This window comes from Antechinus flavipes, chromosome 2 (assembly GCF_016432865.1).
Source record: "Antechinus flavipes isolate AdamAnt ecotype Samford, QLD, Australia chromosome 2, AdamAnt_v2, whole genome shotgun sequence".
Classification (NCBI taxonomy): Eukaryota; Metazoa; Chordata; class Mammalia; order Dasyuromorphia; family Dasyuridae; genus Antechinus; species Antechinus flavipes.
The window spans coordinates 353,455,729-353,476,774 of NC_067399.1; the positions used below are offsets into that span (position 1 = coordinate 353,455,729).

Below are 21,046 nucleotides of genomic sequence, written 5' to 3' on the forward strand. Positions count from 1 at the left end.
TTGAGGACAGGGATTGTCTTATTTTTCTATTTGTATCCCCAGCATAGCAGATTGTGAATTGACTCCCCAGCACTTTGCACAGGGCCTGATCCTTAGCAGGTGCTTAATAAACTAATAAAATGATTTGTGACTGACTTTAAGTGTTTAATACATGCTTTTTCATTCCTTCATTAAGGAAAAAAGTATTTAAAGTAGTCTACTGAAAGGTCTCAGACAAATTAAAGATACATAATTTCTAAGTAATAGTAGTCAACTGGATCAAATAACTAAGCATTAATTGCTTTAAAATGAAGATGAATGCCACAACACTGTTTCTTAATCTGAACTAGGCATCTTTTAGCTTTTACTTAATGTCAACCTAATTGATTCCCAGTAAGAGGAAATGAAGAAAGAGGAAGAGAGAGAAATTTCCTGATTTTCAAATTCAAAGGAGTTCAGTATCTTTAAAACAAATTGGAAGAGAGCAATTGTTTTATCAGGGTTTACAGAATATATAAATAGAAAAAAAAAAAACCTATCTTAATAACAATATAACCAGGTTCACGTAAGAGCAGCCCTCAAAATTGCCTTTCTAAACATATGACAATTCTTTTATTTGACACAGTAAATTCAAATTCATTGCAAAATTCATCTGGATTTAGCGATTCAAACTTATTTACTATAAGTAAAATTTAATTGGCAAGACAAATATTAACATATATATTGGGATAGACCCCAGCTTAGCTAGACATTATAATTAAGTAAAATGTCATATATTATTGTTTCAAAAAAAAAACCACAGCTTCAATCATTTTATCACATGAAGTGGAAACCAAGAATATGTGTAAACTTGCATAATACAATTAAAATAATAGAGACTATAATAAAAATGAAATTTTATATTTGAAAACCAGAAAACCATGGACTATATGGGATCAAAACTAAATTTGCTTAATCTAGCTATAACAAAGATTATATTTGCCTATGTCAGGTTTAAAAGTGGCTTATTTCTTAACCTCTTACTTTTTCAAATGTCTGTTTAGTGTTTTATCCCAAGAAAGAATGCTCTGCAGGAGTACTATGCACTGGGTAGCTACTGCAAAAGTTATTTTTTGCTAATAATTTTTGTCCTTACTTTAAAGAGCAAAAAAACAGTTATCAAAAAATTATACAACACACACAATATTAAATAATTCCCAAACAGGCTATTTTAAAAGTAGACCTATTGGTTTAGCAGAAAGTAAACTAGATACAAAATGATTATCACTGAAAATCTATGTTCAATGAATTGACAGAAAATTTCAAGATCTTATTTTTGTTCATCTTTTGCAATAATTTAAGAAACACAATACTTTTCATGAGGTCATCAATAACTCAGTTATACTTTGGATTTGTTTCCTATATATCATAGTTTGTAGCTCTATAATTTAAAGCAAAATTATATTTTCAACCTTAAAAAAAATCAAGTTACAAAGATTTTAGACCAGTTATAACACTGGCTAGCAAAGTAAAATTTGTTCTTATTGCTCTAATTAAACTCTAATGTAATATATAACGGTGAACTTTCTCCCCAGTAGCTGTCTCATAAATCATAATGATCCAATCTAAGGACCCAAAAATTTTCTGTTGGTTCAAAGAAATAAACTGAAAAGAGGAAGAAATTATGTTGAACTGTCACTTCACATTTTGCATCCTCAAATATGTTCAACAGCTTCAAGCAGCACTTGATACAGCCAATTTCTTTAGATGATCCATAAAAACTTGTAAACTAACATCATCTGTGAGAATAGGTGCTCCCGACTCCTACCAAAAAAGAAAAATGTAATCACTTATGGTTCCAGAAAAAAAGTCGTATTTAAAAAAGCCCAGCATAGAAAAGACCACTATATTCAGTGGAAATTTTTAAGCATGCTTTTTCTACACCCATTCCAGTCTTTAAAGAAGTGGAAAAATCTAATTCTTAATATACCAAAAAATCTTTCTCAAAGAATACCTAATTATTTAAAATAGAAAGTGGAACTCTCCCATCCAATACCATGTTCTTTTCTGTGGACTTATTTAAAATTCACATTTGCTTTAAAAATCAACTGTTGGAAATAATTGTGAATTCAATACACTAAGAAAATATTTGTCAGTTTTCTTTTTCTTTAATGTTGTTTTTCCATAAAAGCTATGCAATAAATACTTTTCAGATATTTTTGTTGAAATCCAGCATAACGTAAGTTACTTGGAGGCAAAGCTTACTTTTTTATATTTGTATCTTCTGCGACTACCAGGAGTGCCAATCACAAGTACTTTAAAAATGCCAGCTGACTTTAACCGAATTAGTTTCCTTCTTATAAACAACTTGAATATTATAATTGCTATTATCATCACAGTTAAGTATCAAGTTTTTGTTACTTATTGTTACAATAAAATTTTATTTAAATGATTTTTAAAAATAAAATTTACTGAAATGAAACTAATTTCTAATCAATTGTTTTTTTAATAAATAGTGCCTATGGAATCTATAGTATGGCTTGAAAGTTACTGAACATTGAAAACTAAAAATGAGAATCACCCAAAGGGATACTGTAAATCATACAGAGTATCTGAGCAGGCTACAACAAAATACAAACAAGTAATTTTGGAATAAAGCATGACATCAAAGAAATTTTTGAATGAGGGAAAAAAAATGGACTGGTCATATTTCAAAAGGAAGAAGTAAGCAATGGTGTTTACAATATCAGGAGAAAGTCATACTGGGTGAACACCCTGTGAAGGACTTATGGGAAGAGGCAGGCAAGAATTTCATATGAAGGGCAGGCAAGATTGATAATCTATTCACTTGGATCACTGAAGGACATCAAGAAGGCCACAAAAGTACTTAGCTTATGAGAATGAAAACATTTAATGATTTAGAAATTATTAAGGACCATTATTATGTTTGATTTCAAACATTTTTTTTCAAAAATATCCATTTCAACACTACTTAAATTCCCAATTTCTATTTTAAAGCCATTTTAATAGAAAAACATACAACACATTTCATAAAAAAAGTACTTTTAATATATGAAGGACAATCATTTTAAAATAATTTCATACCACCTAATTTATTTAAATTACCATTGTCTACATAAACTTTTTTGACATGAGTAATTTTATCTTGGAAACTAGCCTCCATTCTATATAAAGCAAGAAGTCACAAAATCACTTTCCCTATCTCCATCCTTGCTACTAGGCTGATAAATGTGGACAGTGCTATTGTAAGCTAAATGATAGTTATGCAGCAAGGCCAAAAAGAAGAAAAACCCAACTGCAAGGTATCAAAAATAGAAACTACCTTCTTCTTAAAATAGTATATAAAAATATCTCTTCATGGAAGAAAAATGGGGAGAAAATAAAAGGGGAGCAGAAAGAATTATTTTCTTTAAGCATTCCTCCAACATCTATATTGAATGGTGTGAGCTATGGTTTTTTTGTCATGACATTCTAAAGTAATAGAGAATTATAGATTTAGAACTGGAAAGGATCTTATTGGCCTATTATCATTCCCTCAAAGTAATAATTAAGGAGTAACAGCAAGTTCATGGCTAGAATCTAGAATTAAAATTTGTTCCTCTTATGGTTTCAGTCTAACACTAAGACATTGCTATGCTGCCATATAAATGAATGAAAGATCAATATTATGACTTTCATTGCATAGGACTTGAAACTATAATAAGAATTTGAATAATTTCATGTTGCTGAAGTTTTAAAAAATATATTTTATAATGGTAATATTAATCTTGTTTATTCTGTACAAATACACAGAAGTCACCTAATTCAATACAAAATAACACATCAAATAGTTAAAATAATATTCTCCAAAATGTAGTTTGAGAGTCATTAATGAATTGGAAATAAGAAACAGTAGTCCTTCTCTTTTTCTCTTGCTTTTACTATTATACATTTTATAAATACATATGATATATACATATATATGTATGCATATTATGCATTACATTACATAGTATACTATATCAATTATGTATTATACAGCATACATTATATCATACATTATACTATTATATAAATTTTTCTTCCTTTCTCCAAATATCTCACCATGCTCCCAGATTTAGTCATGCTTCAGGCTGAGCGAAATAAATGTAAACATGGGTTTTCCCAATTATTTTAAATATCCCATTCTAAGAATATCACGTCAATGTGAGACTTTTATTTCATAAATAAAAGAAAAACCTATTTTTCCCTTCTAGTTAAATAGGCTTATGAATAAAGGTCAATTTAAAAAAATAATTCAGCAAGATTATTTGTAAAGCCATGTAGTTTTTACAATAATGTGGTATCACCAAAATAACACATTACCATAGGAACCTGTCACATAGATACCCTCTAAAGGTCAAATGTAGATAATAATTGGAATTTTAAAATTACTGAGTAATAATTGTTCATATTTAAAATAATGCTTTAAGGTTTGTAAAACTCTTTACATAAATTACTTCATCTGATCTTCTCAAACAAATGTAGATGGCAATTGCCAAGTTAGTTATTCTTTATCTTGGATTTATGACATCTCATTTTCTCCCAATGAATGCTACCCCATCCTTGTCTGACTAAAGTTCCATCCCTTTATCCCACATACTTCTTGATTTTTTTATGGTTACTAAAATCCTTCTCATTTTACTTATAAGGATTTTATAGATAAGATTACAAATGTATGTATTTCCAAAGTTGACACAGAATTTTTACTTTATCCCTTTAGCAACAAATTAATGTTTTAACTATGTTATCTGATTCAATGATTTAACTTGGCACTATTATATCATCAAGTTGACTACCAAAATTGGATTACTCTATCATAAAAAGTGACACTTTCAATATGTAGAGTTTTTAAAAAGCTGTATGAAACATTCTCCTGCCTACAATAGTGCTGAGAGCATAATTATCACACTATCATAAGTCAGAGAGAACCTTAAAGACTATCTAAATGCCTTTTGCAGTTCCAGGAAATGGCATATAAATAGTCAAAGGCAATCAATTATTCTTATTTTAAAAGACCTTCAGGATAACATGCTCTATTAAGAACTCATTATCATGTTTAATAACTAAAAAGTGTTCTCCCCAGCAGCTAAACTTACTTTTGTACCTATTTAAACCCCTTTCTTTCTAATTTAGCACTTATGAAAAATGAATACCTACCTGCTAATCTTCTCCATGAAATAATGACAGAAGATTATTACTAAACGCATTCTTATTAGTGTACTGTCCTTTTTGATATAACATTATATTTTTCATAGGTAGACTTCAATACTCTGGATTCAACTTAGCTACTGAGATCTAGTCTCTACCATTTTCTCTCTCCCATTGGCCCCTGCTTCTCTTGAAGCTTGATGAGTGCATCAATAAAAAACATTTCTAAGAAATTCTTTTTTTTCTTTTTTTTTTCTTTTTTGCAAAAGGGAGATTTATTTACAGGAATAGGTTACACACATAATGAAGGAATACAATAGACACCAGAAAAAAAGTTGGGAGAGCATATGGAAGATAAGTTCCTCAATGGAACTCACAATTACCCAATACAAAGAGAGCACCCCATGAGATTGGGATATGTCCTTAGCTGGCAAGCTAAATCCTAAAAAGGACTTAGCACCCTAAAAGAGCAAGTTATCTTGAAGGAGGAAAATGGAGTTGGGAAATATAATGGAGTTAGAGGAGATACAACATGACATGAAAAAAGGGGAAGGGGAAAGACACTACAAGGCAGAGTGCCAAGATGGCAGACTCAAAGTAAAATAGTAAGAAACCATTGTTAAGTGCTTGGAATGCAAATGCAAAAAAATTTATGACTAAAGTTCCTACATGTCTTTATAGGGACTGACGTTCTCCTTAGAGAAACAAAATATACATATATATTAAAAATAATGTCAAGTGTTAGAAAATAAACTATGACAGTCAAGTAAGAAGAGTGATCACTGACATGATCAGAGTGACTTCAGCAGACTACTAGAAGTGATGGTATTCAATACGTGTAGCCTTTGTATACCTACATAGTGAGTATCTACTCCATCAAGCCAGATAACTATACACCTTTGACGCTTATTTTTGCTCAAGCCCTAGAAGCAAGTTAGCTATTTTTTATCTTGGATTTATGATATCTCATTTTCTCCCAATGAATGTTACCCCATACTTGTCTGACTGAAGTTCCATCTATTTATCCCACATACTTCTTGAATTTTTATAGATACTAAAAACAAATCCTATTTTCTATTTTTTTCATATTTCTTCTAATGTATTTCTTCCATTCAAATTCACATATTTCAAAAGAAGAGACATGAGGAAAGAAGGGGAGAAGAAAGAATACACTCAACATAAAAAAGAAATTGTAAAAATATCCAAAAAATCATTTTCAAGATATGCTATTTAGTATTTAGTATATATAGTATAACAAATTATGGGTATAGTTGTGAACTGCTTTAATCAATCTAGAAAACAACTTGGAATTATAACCAAAGGGCTATAAAACTGTGCATAATTATTTAATCCAACAATACTGTGCCTAAATCTGTATCCAAAACAAATTTTTTAAAAGAAGGAGGCAATAGACTTGTCTATTTATTTATAGCAACTCTTTTTGGTGGCAAAGAATTAGAAATTGAGGGGATAACTGTCAGTAGGGAAACAGCTAAACAAGTTATGGTATATGACTGTGATGGGACACTACTATGCTCTAAGAAATAATGATTAAGATACTTTCAGAAAAATCTGGGAAGATCTATATGAACTGAACTGACACACAGTGAAATGAACAGAATGAGGAGAAGCTTGTACTCATTAACAGCAATAATGTAAGGATGATCAAATGTGAAAGATTAGCTACTTTGATAAATACAATGATCCAAGAAAATTCCAAAGGATCTATGATGAAAAGTGTTCTGCACCTCTAGAGAAAAAACTGATGAGCTCTGAATGTAGACTGAAGCATACTTTTTCCCCCTTTATGTTTCTTGTTTTTATTTTCTTTCTTTGCAACATGGCTACTATGGCAATATGTTTTGCATGACTTCACATATATAACCAATAACACATTTCTTGAGGGAGATATGAGAGGCAGAGAGAATATAGGCTCAAAATTTTTTAAAACTAAAAATGATTTAAAAATAAAAAATAATGTACATACAAGATTTTTTAAACTTTTTTTTTTTTTTGAGGCAATTGGGGTTAAGTGACTTGCCCAGGGTCACACAGCTAGGAAGTGTTAAGTATCTGTGACCAGATTTGAACTCCAGTCCTCCTGACTTCAGGGCTGGTGCTCTAGATCCACTGCCCCATCATACAAGATTTTTTTTTTTTAAATATGCTATTTATTCTTACCTGTCCCCAGGCATACATATTGTTATGCGTCTGTGAAGGATTGACTTTTGAAAGCAGGAACCGTGCCTTTCAAACAAAGATGGAAAAAAAAGTCATCAAACAAAAAATTATTAGGTTTACAGTGCCTAAGATATTTTTTCTTACAAGTTTTTGAGATATTATTTTTAGTTGATTTAATGATGACCAAAAATAAGATAATATCTAGATCACTTTAATATTTATAATCATTTTCCATTCCCCAAATATTTCCTTCCCCAAAATTCAAATATAGTAGAGTGACAAAGAATATTTCTTATATCAAAAAATATATTGTCCAATTAATTATTACTAGTCTAAAATATTATTAAAAACTTAAAATTGTTAAGAGCATGATGTCATCCTTGATAATGTCATTTTAAAATTATCACCTAATACCTGATTATCTCTTACCTGTTTGGAAGGGAGCTCTCACCAGAAAAGAAATCTCAAAAAGGGATCAATAATGGTCATGTGATTGGATTAAAATAACCAATATAGTTAACAAGACTGAACTGTCTTGAATTTGCCTTTCCTTTAAAAGAACTAACATGCTACAATGATCACAAAATTTGACATTCAACTTGAAAAATGAAACTTGATTTTGTACTTTAATAGACAAACAGCAGCTAGGAGGTGCAGTAAATAGAGAATTTGGTTTGGACTCAGGAAGATCCATACTTATGAGTTCAAATCCTGCCTTAGATACTTACTAGCTGTAACCCTGGGTGAGTCATCTAAGTTCTATCTGCCTCAATTCTCACCTGTAAAATGAGCTGCAGAAAGAAATGGTAAACAACTCCACTATTGGAGCATACCAAGAAACTCCAATAGTATTTGGAAACTACTATTTCCAAAAAGTGACTGGATGAGTGAACACAATTAAATGGACAAATAAGGACATGCACTCATGTGCATTTATATGCACATACACACACAGAGTCTTATAATTTTATATAGTTATTTAAGGTTTGTAAAGCACTTTATATAAATTATCTAATTTGATTCACATAACACTCTTATCAAAACAGATTAAAAAATTTAGATTGAGAAAAATTAAGATTTGACCGTAGTCACACAGCTATTAGATATCCAAATTAGGATATGAACTCAGGTCTTTCTATTACCAAATTCAACATTATCAAATGTACCAACTAGCTGCCTGATATTTACAGATTTTTTTTTTTTTGTACAAGCAAAGAATGGGAAATAAAGTGGCTGCCTATGAACTGGAAAATGACTGAACAACTAAGTTAAAAGAACATAAGGGAGTATTGCTACTATATAAGAAATTTTTCAAAGAAACCTGAGAAAGCAAGTATGAATTGAAGAAAGAAGTGACAAGAATATCACCACCACTGTAAAGAAAACATTGGAAGATTTCAGAACTTTGTTAAATGCCATAAAGAATCTTTTATTTTTTTTACAGGATGAATGATGAACCCCTTCAAAAAAGACAATCATTGTATTCCAGATGCAGTTTGTATTCAAACATTTTTGAACATCTGGTATTTTGAACATTTGCTTGACTATTCTTTTGTTAGAAGGGTTTTCTTTTTCCTTTCCACTCCCAATGAAAATAGGAAGATGAAAAGAAAATAAATTTTTAATTGACATGTACTTAAATCACATGTCACAGGAAACAGAGCCAAGATAGCAAAGAACACACATTTCTTTCTGATCTTCAGGATCCTCAACTTATTAGCAAATTCAGCCTCCGAATTACTTTTGGACTGGCTGAATCGATGAATATTGGGAGTGCAGAAAATTACCAGCAGAAGATAAATTTAAAGATTGCCAGAAAAGGTCTGCTTCAGTCAGGCACGGAAGGAGGTGACCAGACACACAGGCAGGCAGAGCACAAGGACACCAGCACAAGCTGTGCAGACCCAAGGTCAGTGCGTTCTCCACAAGCCGATCCACTCTCTGCAGGGCAGTGAAGATTCTGTGCTGCAGAGACTCTACGAGTGGGAATCTACACTATTGTTGGCTTCTCTGCTCTGGCTGCAAGCCAATAGATCAGCAGAGAAGTTAGAAAACATCTTAACACAAACACGGTAAATAGTGAATCCCAAAATGCCACAGTCTCATGGGACCTGGTCATGCCCACCAAGCACCTGGAGAGAATCAGCACTATCTCAGCACAGCTGGGCCACTTGTAGAGGAAGCTTGGAAAAATCTCCCCTACCCTAAAAGCCCTAAAATGAGTAAAAAGGCAAAGAAAACTCTGACCATAGATAGTTTTTATGGTGAAAGAAAAGAACACATTTTAAACTTTGAGGAAACTAAAAGCAGATTGTCTCCAGATGAAGCCCCAAAAGGTGGTATAATCTGGTTCTTATCACATAAGGCTCTCCTAGAAGAAATGAAAAAGGATTAAATTAAATTAAAAGAGAGCTAAAAGAAAAATGGGAAAATGAAAACTTTGCAAGAGGGTTTGGAAAGATTCTCCAATTGATAAATGGTCAAAGGATATGAACAGACAATTCTCAGATGAAGAAATTGAAACTATATATGAAAATATGTTCCAAATCATTATTAATCAGAGAAATGCAAATTAAGACAATTCTGAGATACCACTACACACCTGTCAGATTGGCTAGAATGACAGGGAAAGATAATGTGGAATGTTGGAGGGGATGTGGAAAAACAGGGACACTGATACATTGTTGGTGGAATTGTGAACACATCCAGCCATTCTGGAGAGCAATTTGGAACTATGCTCAAAAAGTTACCAAACTGTGCATACCCTTTGATCCAGCAGTGTTTCTACTGGGCTTATACCCCAAAGAGATACTAAAGAAGGGAAAGGGACCTGTATGTGCCAAAATGTTTGTGGCAGCCCTGTTTGTAGTGGCTAGAAGCTGGAAAATGAAAAGATGCCCATCAATTGGAGAATGGTTTTGTAAATTGTGGTATATGAATGTTATGGAATATTATTGTTCTGTAAAGAATGACCAGCAGGATGAATACAGAGAGGACTGGCGAGACTTACATTAACTGATGCTAAGTGAAATGAGCAGAACCAGGAGATCATTACATACCTCAACAATGATACTGTTTGAGGATGTATTCTGATGGAAGTAGTTCTCTTCGATAAAGAGAGCTTTAATTGATCAAAGATGGACAGAAGCAGCTACACCCAAAGAAAGAACACTGGGAAATGAATATAAACTGCTTGCATTTTTGTTTTTCTTCCAGGGTTATTTATACCTTCTGAATCCAATTCTCCCTGTGCAACAAGAAAACTGTTCAGTTCTGCACACATATATTATATCTAGGATATACTGTAACCTATTCAACATGTAAAGGACTGCTTGCCGTCTGGGGGAGGAGATGGAGGGAGGAAGGGGAAAAATCGGAACAGAAGTGAATGCAAGGGATAATGCTGTAAAAAATTACCCTGGCATGGGTTCTATCAATAAAAAGTTATTAAAAAAAAAAAAAGAGGATTTGGAAAGGGCATAAAACTCATTAAAAAGAGATATAACAAAATAGAAAAAGAAAACAACTCCCTGAAAAACAGAATTTGTGATATGGAAAAGGAAAAATAACTCCTTAAAAAACAGGATTTGTGAAATGGAAAAAAACCCCATAAACAAAACAATTCATTTAAAAACTCAATTAGACAAATGCAAATAGTTTAAAAAAAAAGTAAATGAAGAAAATAATTCACTAAAAATCAGAACTGAACAAATGGAAATGAATGACTCAATGAGACATCAAGAATCAGTTAAGCAGAACCAAAAAAATGAAAAAAAAGAAAAAAAATGTAAAATATCTACTTGGGAAAAGATTTAGGAGACAATCTAAGGATTACTGGCCTCCCTGAAAACCATGATGAAAAAAGGAGCCCAGGCACTATTTTGTATACAATTTTACAGTTATAATATAAAAAAGAAACCAGAGGTGGAAAGGGGATTGTACCAGAAAAAGGGAAAAGTGGAAATAAAATGAGGGAAATTACATCTCACAAAGAGGCAAAGGAAACCTATTGTATCTGAGGGAAAGAAGGGAGGAGGATGAATGTTATATGAATCCTACTCTCATCAGATTTGGCCCAAAGCAAAAATATTAGACATATCTGGTTTACAGAGAAACTTCTCTCAACTTATTGAAAAGGGGGAGGGGAAAGACAAAAAAGGAAAGGATAGGCTAAACAGACGTGAAAACAGAAATTGGAGGGGAAAGGTATAAGAAAGAGGGAGGGACTCTAAAGGGGGAGGGCTGCTTCAGGCAAGTGTTGTTCATCACTTAAATATTGGAGAGGAGGGAAAGGGAAGAGAAAAGTATAATTTGGAGATAATAAGATGGCAGGAAATACAGAATTAGTAGTTCTAACTATTAAATGTGAATGGGATGAACTTTCCCATAGAGCGAAAGCAGATAGGAAAATGGATTAAAAGCCAAAATCTTACAATATGTTGTTTATAAAAAATACATTTAAAGCAGAATGATACATACAGAGTAAAAGTAAAAGGCTGGAGCAGAATTTATTATGCTTTAGGTGAAGTAAAAAAAGCAGGGGTAGCCCATCCTGATCTCAGATCAAGTAAAAGCAAAAATTGATCTAATTAAAAGAGATAAGGAAACAATATCTTGCTAAAGGGTACCATAGATAATGAAGCAATATCAATACTAAATACATATGCACCAAGAGGTATAGCATGGAAATTCCTAAAGGAGAAGTTAAGAGAACTGTAAGAAGAAATAGAAAGCTAAATTATAATAATGGGAGATCTCAACCTTGCTCTATCAGAACTGTAGTGTTCTGGTTGGTTTTCTGGAGGTCTTGGAAGCAGCCGTTGTTTCATCAGAGTAATCACGAGAATAACCAGGTGTTAAAATCCAAAGCCTTTATTGTCTCCTTAGCTTTTCAGATCGGTCTTGCTCTCAGTGGGGGAAGTACAGGAGGCCAGCCACCATGGTGGTGTGAGATGAAGTGAAATCTCTGAGTCTGAGGGCTTATGCTTCAGCCTCCAGCCACCACAAAGGTGGGATGATGGAATGAATATGTCTCTCAGTCCCATTTTATATGCTCTATTTTAATTACATCATCATAGGTGTGAATCTTGTAGAACTATATTAAATATTAAGTACATGTACTGAACTAAAGCTAAATTAGATAAACCACTGCCTTGTCAATTCCACTTAGCACCTTGTAAGAATCCTTGTTTCAAATTCAGAGTTCTGGCCCATAACACAAAACTAGATAAATCAAACTACAAAAATTAATAATTAAGAAGTTAAAGAGATAAATAGCATACTAAAAAGTTAGGTATGATAGATTTTTGGACAAAATTGAATGGGGACAGAAAAGAGTACACTTTCTTCTTGGCAGTTCATGAAATCTATACAAAAACTGACCACATATTAGGGACATAAAGACCTCAAAATCAAATGCAGAAAGGAAGAAATAGTAAATGCATTTTTTTTTCACATCACAATGCAATAAAAATTACATTCAACAAAAAGCCAGGGGGAAATAGATCAAAAAGTAATTAGAAACTGCATAATCTCATCCTATGAAACAGCAAATCATAGACACAATAATTTCATCCAAGAGAATGACAATAATGAAACATAATATAAATATAATATAATAATATAATATAATATAATAATATAAAATAATATAATAATATATAAATAATATAATAATATAAAATAATATAATATAATAATATAAAATAATGAATGCAGACAAAGCGGTAATAAAGGGAAACTTTATATCTCTAGATGCTTACTTGCATAAAATAAAGAGAAGATCAATGCAACTAAAAAAGCTAGAAAAAGCAAGTTGGGCTTGCAACTAAAAAGCTAGAAAAGGAACAAATCGAAAACCCCAATCAAATACCAAACTTGAAATTCTAAAACTTAAAGGAGAGATTAATAAAATTGAAACTAAAAAAACTATTGAATTAATAAATAAAACTAAGAGCTGGATTTATGAAAAAACCAACAAAATTGATAAACTTTTAGTGAATTTGATTAGAAAAAGCGGAAAATCAAATTAGTAGTCTTAAAAATGAAAAGAGAGAATTTTTCATCAATGAAGAGGAAATCAGAGCAATAATTAGGAGTTACTTTGCCCAACTTTATTCTAATCTGATAACCTAAGTGAAATGGAAGAATCTCCTCAAAAATATATATTATCCAGATTAACAGAGGAGGAAGCAAATTGCTTAAATATTCCCATTTTAGAAAAAAGAAATATAGCAAGATATTAAGCAATTCTCTAAGAAAAAATCCCCAGGACCAGATGCATTTACATGTGAATTGTACCAAACACTTAAGGAACAATTAACTCCAATATTATATAAACTATTTGAAAAAATAGGGAATGAAGGACTCCTATCAAATTCCTTTTTTGACACAGACGTGGTACTGGCACCTAAACCAAGTAGGATGAAAACAAAAAGAAAATTATAGACCAATCTCCCTAATGAATATTGATGCAAAAATCTTAAAATAAAATATTAGCAAAGAGATTACCGAAAATCATCCCCCAAATAATACACCATGACCAAGTAGGATTTATACCAGAAATGCAGGGCTGGTTCATTATTAGGAAAACTAGTAGCATAATTGACTATATCAATAACCAAATTAACAAAAATCATATAATTATCTAAAAGATGCAGAAAAAACATTTGATAAAAACCTAATACTCATTACTATTAAAAACACTAGAGTGTATAGGAATAAACAGATCTTTCCTTAAAAATTGAAGCATCTATTTAAAACCATCAGTAAGCATCATATGTAATGGTGATAAACTAGAACCATTTCCAGTAAGATCAGGGGTGAAACAAGGTTGCCCACTATCATCAATACTATTCAATATTGTATTAGAAATGCTAGCTTTGGCAACAGAGATGAAAAAGAGATTAAAGGAATTAGAGTAGGTAATGAGGAAACCAAATGGGGAGGGGGGGAAGGAGAGGAAAATTTGAAACAGAAGGTTTTGCAAGAGTCAATGTTGAAAAAATTACCCATGCATATGTTTTGTAAATAAAAAGCTATTAAAAAATAAAATAAATCACATATCACAACGGTATACTTTCAAAAAATCATGTTAATCATTCTATAATAATTATATAATTTGGAATTTGGAATGTTCAAAAAGTGTTTATCCTATCATGATGTGGTTAAAAAGGTTCAATGAAACAAATGCATATATATATATATATGTATGTATGTATGTATATACATACATCTATAAATAAAAAAGAATCTATCCTACAAAGAGGTATGTTTATAAATGAAAACTATTTACCTGGCTGCCTCCATGTTCTGTATCGATGTACCGTGGCATTGGAAATCTGGAATGCAGAATTTCTTGAGCATCATCTACTGGGGCTTGCAAGAGATGGCGAAAATTTTCATATTCTGGCATGTCCTGGTAGCCTGATTTACGCCACTGTGCTATGGTCTAAATTTAAAAAAAAAACCCAAAAAACAAGAATTTCAATTTTCCTTTCTGGTGTATCAAGTATTCTAAAGATGATAATATTCATGGGAAACAACCTTAGAAAAGATAACAGGAAAAATTTAACTACTGTTTATGAAACCATTTAACTAGTATAAAAATTTTTAAGGTCCAGTTCCAACAGGGGTTCTTAACCTGGGTCTGTAAACTTGTATTTTTATTTTTGTTTTTTTCAGTATTCTGACAATTCCATTTCAATATAATTGATTTCCTTTATATTTCTATGCATTTTATTTTATACATTCAAAAATATTCTAAGAAATGGTCCCTAGGCCTCACCAGACTATCAGAAATGTCCATGACATTAAATAAAGGTGCATGGAATAAATGAAAATAGAAAGTTCTTAAGTTTCTTCTCTTAAAAAAATATACAAAATAAGCAATTAATCAGAATAGACTTTTCAAAAATACTCCTTTGATTAAAATGATATGTGATACAAATCCAATGATTTTTGCAGAATCTTTTATGACAGATTTCCCAGGTACTTCAAGTTAATGTATTATTAAAAAACTTTCTCATAATTATCATTTTATAGACTATGTAAATTTAAGAAAAACAATAAAAGAAATGCTCAAGTGGCTTATACTCCTCTTGAAGGCTGTCATTTTCACTATCACTTTGGCAAGGAGCTAACTCTTCAAATCCCTGACTATAACCAGGATTTTAAATGGTGTTCAAAAGGCCAAATCAGGTTGGGATCATCTATAGCACTGATAGCAAATTCAAATGGAAATTAAGACCACTAAATCATACATAAAGATCTCTACAGGCACATGATGACTTAGAAAAAGCTGTCTAGGGCAGAATCTGTTGAAGCAAAAATTATTTAACACAAAAAGACAGAAATGGAACTGTCTTAATTAGCTGTATTACTTCAAGAAATCATTGTAATATTGCTTCCTTACAAGCATTCAAAATACCCTGCAAACCTAATAAATGAACCAGAGTTAAATACAGCTTGATAGTTTAAAGATAAAGATAGTTTAAAGAATTATTATCAGATATTTTATTTTTGTAGATAAATCTCCCTCAATCCAAGTTTACTCAATACATTTAGACATTTTTTTAAAAAGTACAAAATAATATCAACAACATATTTAATGACTTCTTTAAGCCTACTGCCAAGCTGCCTTAAGAAGAAAAAGCTGAAACTAAAATGGCAAAAGCCCTTCTTGGCTCAATCAGTATTACAAAAATTTTTACTTATCAGAGTACAATTAGAAGCTATTATTAAGTAACAATGAAAAGTTAACAAATCCTGATTGGTATACTATGCTCTAAATGTATGTCTTAAGCAAGACCTTTAGTATCAAGTAGAATTAGGGAGTGCTATACTACTGGAAATATCTGAAAAAGCAATGTTCTATAGGAATATTCACCTTTCATAATTAGAATTCCCAGAGCAGTAAAAATTAGCCATATGTCTGCTTTCTTGCAATGGTAAAAGCACTATAGTTTGAAAATTAAATGTGAATACTATCCTTTTAAAAAGGCAAACTGATTCCCTCACAAACAGCAAGTACAACTGGTGATTTACTTCTTGCACATATATACTATACATGTGGTCACAGGTATGGTTAAAGTAAAGTATGAGTTAGAGTAATGTGTCACTTTGTAAACTGAATCGAAAAAAACTGGTAGGGATTCGTTATACATATTTTAAATTATTATTATTATTATAATAAGAAAGTCAAAGTTTAATCTAAAGAAGGTAAAAACTTTTTTTTTTAAGTAAATAAAATATTCTGCTCTAAGGAGATTTAAAATTAATGAAATCTGTTTGCCATCTGGGGAGGGAGTGAAGAGAAGGAGGGGAAAAGTCAGAACAGAAGTGAGTGCAAGGGATAATGTTGTAAAAAAATTACCCAGGCATGGGTTCTGTCAATAAAAAGTTATAATAAATAAATAAATAAATAAATGATATTAAAACAACAACAACAACAACAACAACAACAACAACAACAACAACAACAACAATAAAAATTAATGAAATCTTACCTCCCCATGATAAATCAAAATCTGAAAAAAGGTGTCCATCAGAAGAATACGATCTGCAAGAATACTGCTGCTATCAAGAAGAACAGGCTGAAATAAAGTAAAAAAGGAAAGGAAGAGGAAAGAGAAGAAATGAAAAAAACAAATTATGTAGAGAGATCTTTCCAAGACTGTGTACAAATTTCTTATTTTCTAATTTGGTTTGAATCAAATTTCTGAACTCATGAAAAAACTATTACAAACTACACAGTCAATGCAACATTGTCAAAATCATACAACATCAACTTAAGTGCTCAAATATACTCAGCTATGGCATTATGTAAGAAGTAATATGTTAGGGGCAGCTAGGTGGCACAGTGGATAGAGTACCAGCTCTGAAGTCAGAAGGACCTGAGTTCAAATCTGGTCTCAGACTCTGGGCAAGTCACTTAACTCCAATTGCCTCAGCAAAAAAAAAAAAAAAAAAAAAAAAATAACATGTTATCTAAACATAAGGCAACCACAGAATTAGACTATGAGTTAGGGTCTAATTTAAAATCCTCATTTTACAACTGTAGAAACTAAGACCCAGTATAGAGAATTTCTGTAACATAAATAGAACTTTTTCCACAAGGTAAATCTTGATCAGTGGTTCCCAATGTTTTTCCCAAGGGTTTCACAGGAATCACCATCTTATCTGGAAATTCTTAAGGAGGAAACCAAATTTCTAAGAGAGAAAATCAAACTTTGCAAGATAAACCGTTGCCCTGTTAACTTGCCTGAAGGAACAGGATTCAATCACATTTTCTCTCAAACTCTCTTGCAATTAAATTATTTTATGATTTCATGATGTTAACTATATACGCTTCTGATTACTTCTATTTTAAAAAAAATGTTTTATATAGAAAAGACAGTATTATTTTTAATAGATTGATTCAATTATTCTTTTTTTTTTGCTTTTCAAAAGACAACTACTAAAATAACAAACAAAAATGATGCAAGAAAATTTTCTAGAATTCTTTCTAATTCCAAATCTTATTATCATAGTATGAGCATGAACATCATCATTGCTATTTTTTACCTCTGGAGGTCCACTAAAAGAGTAGGCATAGAGAATAGGCTGAATCATGATTAATGACTGGGTCAGATCTTGACGCATAAAATGATGCCGGTAATATGAACTCTCATCAGGACTGTTGTTAAAAACTTGCAAGAAAGGAGATCTTCGTAAATGGAACATAAACTGCAAAATAAAACATCTGGATAATTTGGAATAATGTTGCTTATTTTTTCTCAAAATAATACAAGTACGTTAAACTATGATTCTTAACAAAATTATTAAATTCACTATAAACTAATATGAATTAACAAAAAATACTTATCAACTTTCCTCCCTCAAATATAAAATATTCTAAGGCTAATTATCAGGCAGTGGATCATCCATATCCTTTGTTTTTCCTTTCTTCTTCTCTTGGGTTTTCTGTCTTTTGGCCTATTTACTACTCATTAATACTTCTACCAAATTTTTTTTTTTTAAATTCAATGATTTCCAATCAATTTTTCTACTCAGAAGTATAGTTTCTCCTAAAGTGTGAACCTATTAAATATAATGAGCCAAGCTAATGTTTCAGGCTAGAGGGTAAAATGCAATATGGCATGTGGGTGGACCACAAAATGCAATCATAGCAACCTTACTAAAGAGTAATGATAAATAAAGATATAATTTCTATGATTTAAAAAAAATCATTCATATAAAATAGTCAATTCATTATCTCACTAAAGATGATCTTTCCTTTAAGAGAGACTAATTAAGAGAAAATACTTTCTATTTAAGTAATATGATTACTAAATCATAGAGAGAATTTCTGTAATATAAATAGAATTCTTTCCACAAAAAAAAACATTTAGATCAGTGGTTCCCAATGTTTTTCCCAATTCAAACATATTTCATCAAACAAAAAAAAAAAGAAAAAAGCCTTAGGAACCCCTAGTGGAAAGATTTTATACATACAAAATATATCTATAACAATTAAACAATTATTTACTACTTAAAGTGTCATTAAAGAACTTAAAGCACAAACCCCATGAGTCATAATCTCAAATCCCCTGGGAGTTCTTCAACCCCTAAATGGGAACCACAGATCCAGATTAATTGAACAAACATATGAGAATAATGGAATTAAAATTCTGTAATAACTATAGTATGTATGTCTATTATATTCTCACCTGTGGGTAAAGGGAGAAGGTTTCCGAAAATCTAAATGAATTTGGATCATCTTTGTGATACTCTCCAAATTTCTGACACTAAATAAAATAAAATCTACATTAGTAAAGTACTTCCTGGCATTGCTAAAAAATGTTATTGCTGAACTCCTTTACAAAGGACTGTGACTCTTTAACCTAGAATAAATATCAAGTTTAAAAACTGAAATATCACTTAATTTAGGATTTTTAACTTTCTCCCAAAATATTCTTTTACTATGGAGCAAAATCAACCCAAATACTCACTATGGTTCTAAGTACTACCCATCTGACAAAGTTGGAAAGCAATTTGTCAGAAACTAAGTTTACATTAATTTCTTACAGAATACATGATAGACAATAAGCTCCAAATTGACAAATGTCCTAAGAAGTAAAAACTACGTCATAAAAAATGGGAAAACAGAATAAAGAATTCTATACAACTACAATTACGAAGAAAAATTTTTAACTAAGCAAGTGGTAGAAATGATCATAAAAGATGAAGTACTTAATCCTGGTTACAGGATATAGTATATATAGTATATACAGTATATGTAACTAAAATAAAATCTAGAACATTGGATCATACTGAATTTAAAGTCACACAAGATTTTTGAATTCATATAAATTCAATTCCATTTTTATAGAGGTGGAAAATGAAGCCTAGGAAGTTCAAAGACCCTGCTAATGATTACAAAAGTATCAGAGACTGGATTTGAACCAGTCATCTGATTCCAAATTCAACTATCTCACTCTCCACACCCTTAAACCTATGCACCCTCTACTTTAGCTATTATTCTCCCCAACTCCCAACCAGAACCTTGAACTCTATGTATATAACCATCTAAGTTCTTATCTTAAACTAAAATCCTCTTCAAAAACTCTTCCATCTCTAAATTTCTTTATCACTTCTGAGAGTACCATAATCTTCCCAGTCACTAACACTTTACAACCTAGATGATATCTTTGATCTTTCATCCAATCAGTTAACAAGTCCTGTCTGTTCTACCTTCACTAAATATGAATATATGTGTATGTACACAGATGTTAATACATATATACTTACACTACATAGACATATACCTATATACCGTATAGATATAACATGTAAACATAAATTATATATGCCTCTTTATTTCCTGACACAGCCATGATACTCATCATTTTTCATCCTGTCTCCCTGCCTGCTCATGCAGATCCTCCACTTAATCATCAACATAATCTTCCTGAAATGCAGGTCAGATTATGTCATTATTCTATTCAATAAAATCCAATGACTATCTATAAACTTAAAAATCAAATATAAAATCCTCTGCTTGGTTTTTAAAGTCCTTCACAATGTTACCCTTCCAAACTTTTCAATCTTTTTTATACAGTACTCTAACTTTAACAAAATGTATAATTCCATTACATTAGTTATCTTGATTTTCCCTACACTGAACCTTCTTTGTCTGTCCCCATAGCTGGAATGCTCTCTCTGATCATCTCCATCTTCTGGCATTTATGGCTTCCTTCAAGTCCAAACTCAAATCCAACCTTCTTTCAAAGTCCCCAATCCCCCATCTCTATTCTCCAAATCTACTCCACTTGTTTTCTCACCACCTATTCTCATGCCCTCCCTATGAGATTATCCCCAATTTTTTTGTAAATATTTGTGCATAATTGTTTTTCATGTTGTAAAACCCAATAGCATGTGACCTTCCTGAAAGCAGTAAATGTTTTACCCAATTTTTTTTTTTTTTTTTTTTTTTTGCATCTCCAGCATTTAGTATGATGCCAGGCACATAACACTTAATAAGTCTATACTGTCTTCACTTCGCCTTGCCTGTAAATGGGATTTGTAAATATGCTTTTAATTTCCTTGAGGGGAGACAATGTCTTGCTGACTTATATTTTATATTCTTAGTACTTGGTGCCCAGCACAAGTAGAAATGTTTTTTTTCTATTTCTCTCTATCTCACTCTCTTCTCTTTCTCTCTCCTTTCTCTCTCTCT

The 21,046-nt window shown here is 31.4% G+C and overlaps 1 protein-coding gene across 1 annotated transcript in view; it reads right to left on the bottom strand.

Moving 5' to 3' along the window:
* Window positions 1-1,610: 1,610 nt before the first annotated feature.
* The window catches only part of SEC23A (SEC23 homolog A, COPII coat complex component), an 88,888-nt gene continuing 69,452 nt past the window's right edge, over window positions 1,611-21,046 (bottom strand). Inside the window, exons 15-20 of the mRNA XM_051978066.1 lie at window positions 19,038-19,115; window positions 17,893-18,054; window positions 16,836-16,922; window positions 14,624-14,779; window positions 7,330-7,395; window positions 1,611-1,782 (exon numbers count right to left, since the gene is read on the bottom strand). Coding sequence (XP_051834026.1) covers window positions 1,693-1,782; window positions 7,330-7,395; window positions 14,624-14,779; window positions 16,836-16,922; window positions 17,893-18,054; window positions 19,038-19,115 — 639 coding nt within the window. The 3' untranslated portion in view covers window positions 1,611-1,692. The remainder of the gene's footprint in view (window positions 1,783-7,329; window positions 7,396-14,623; window positions 14,780-16,835; window positions 16,923-17,892; window positions 18,055-19,037; window positions 19,116-21,046) is intronic.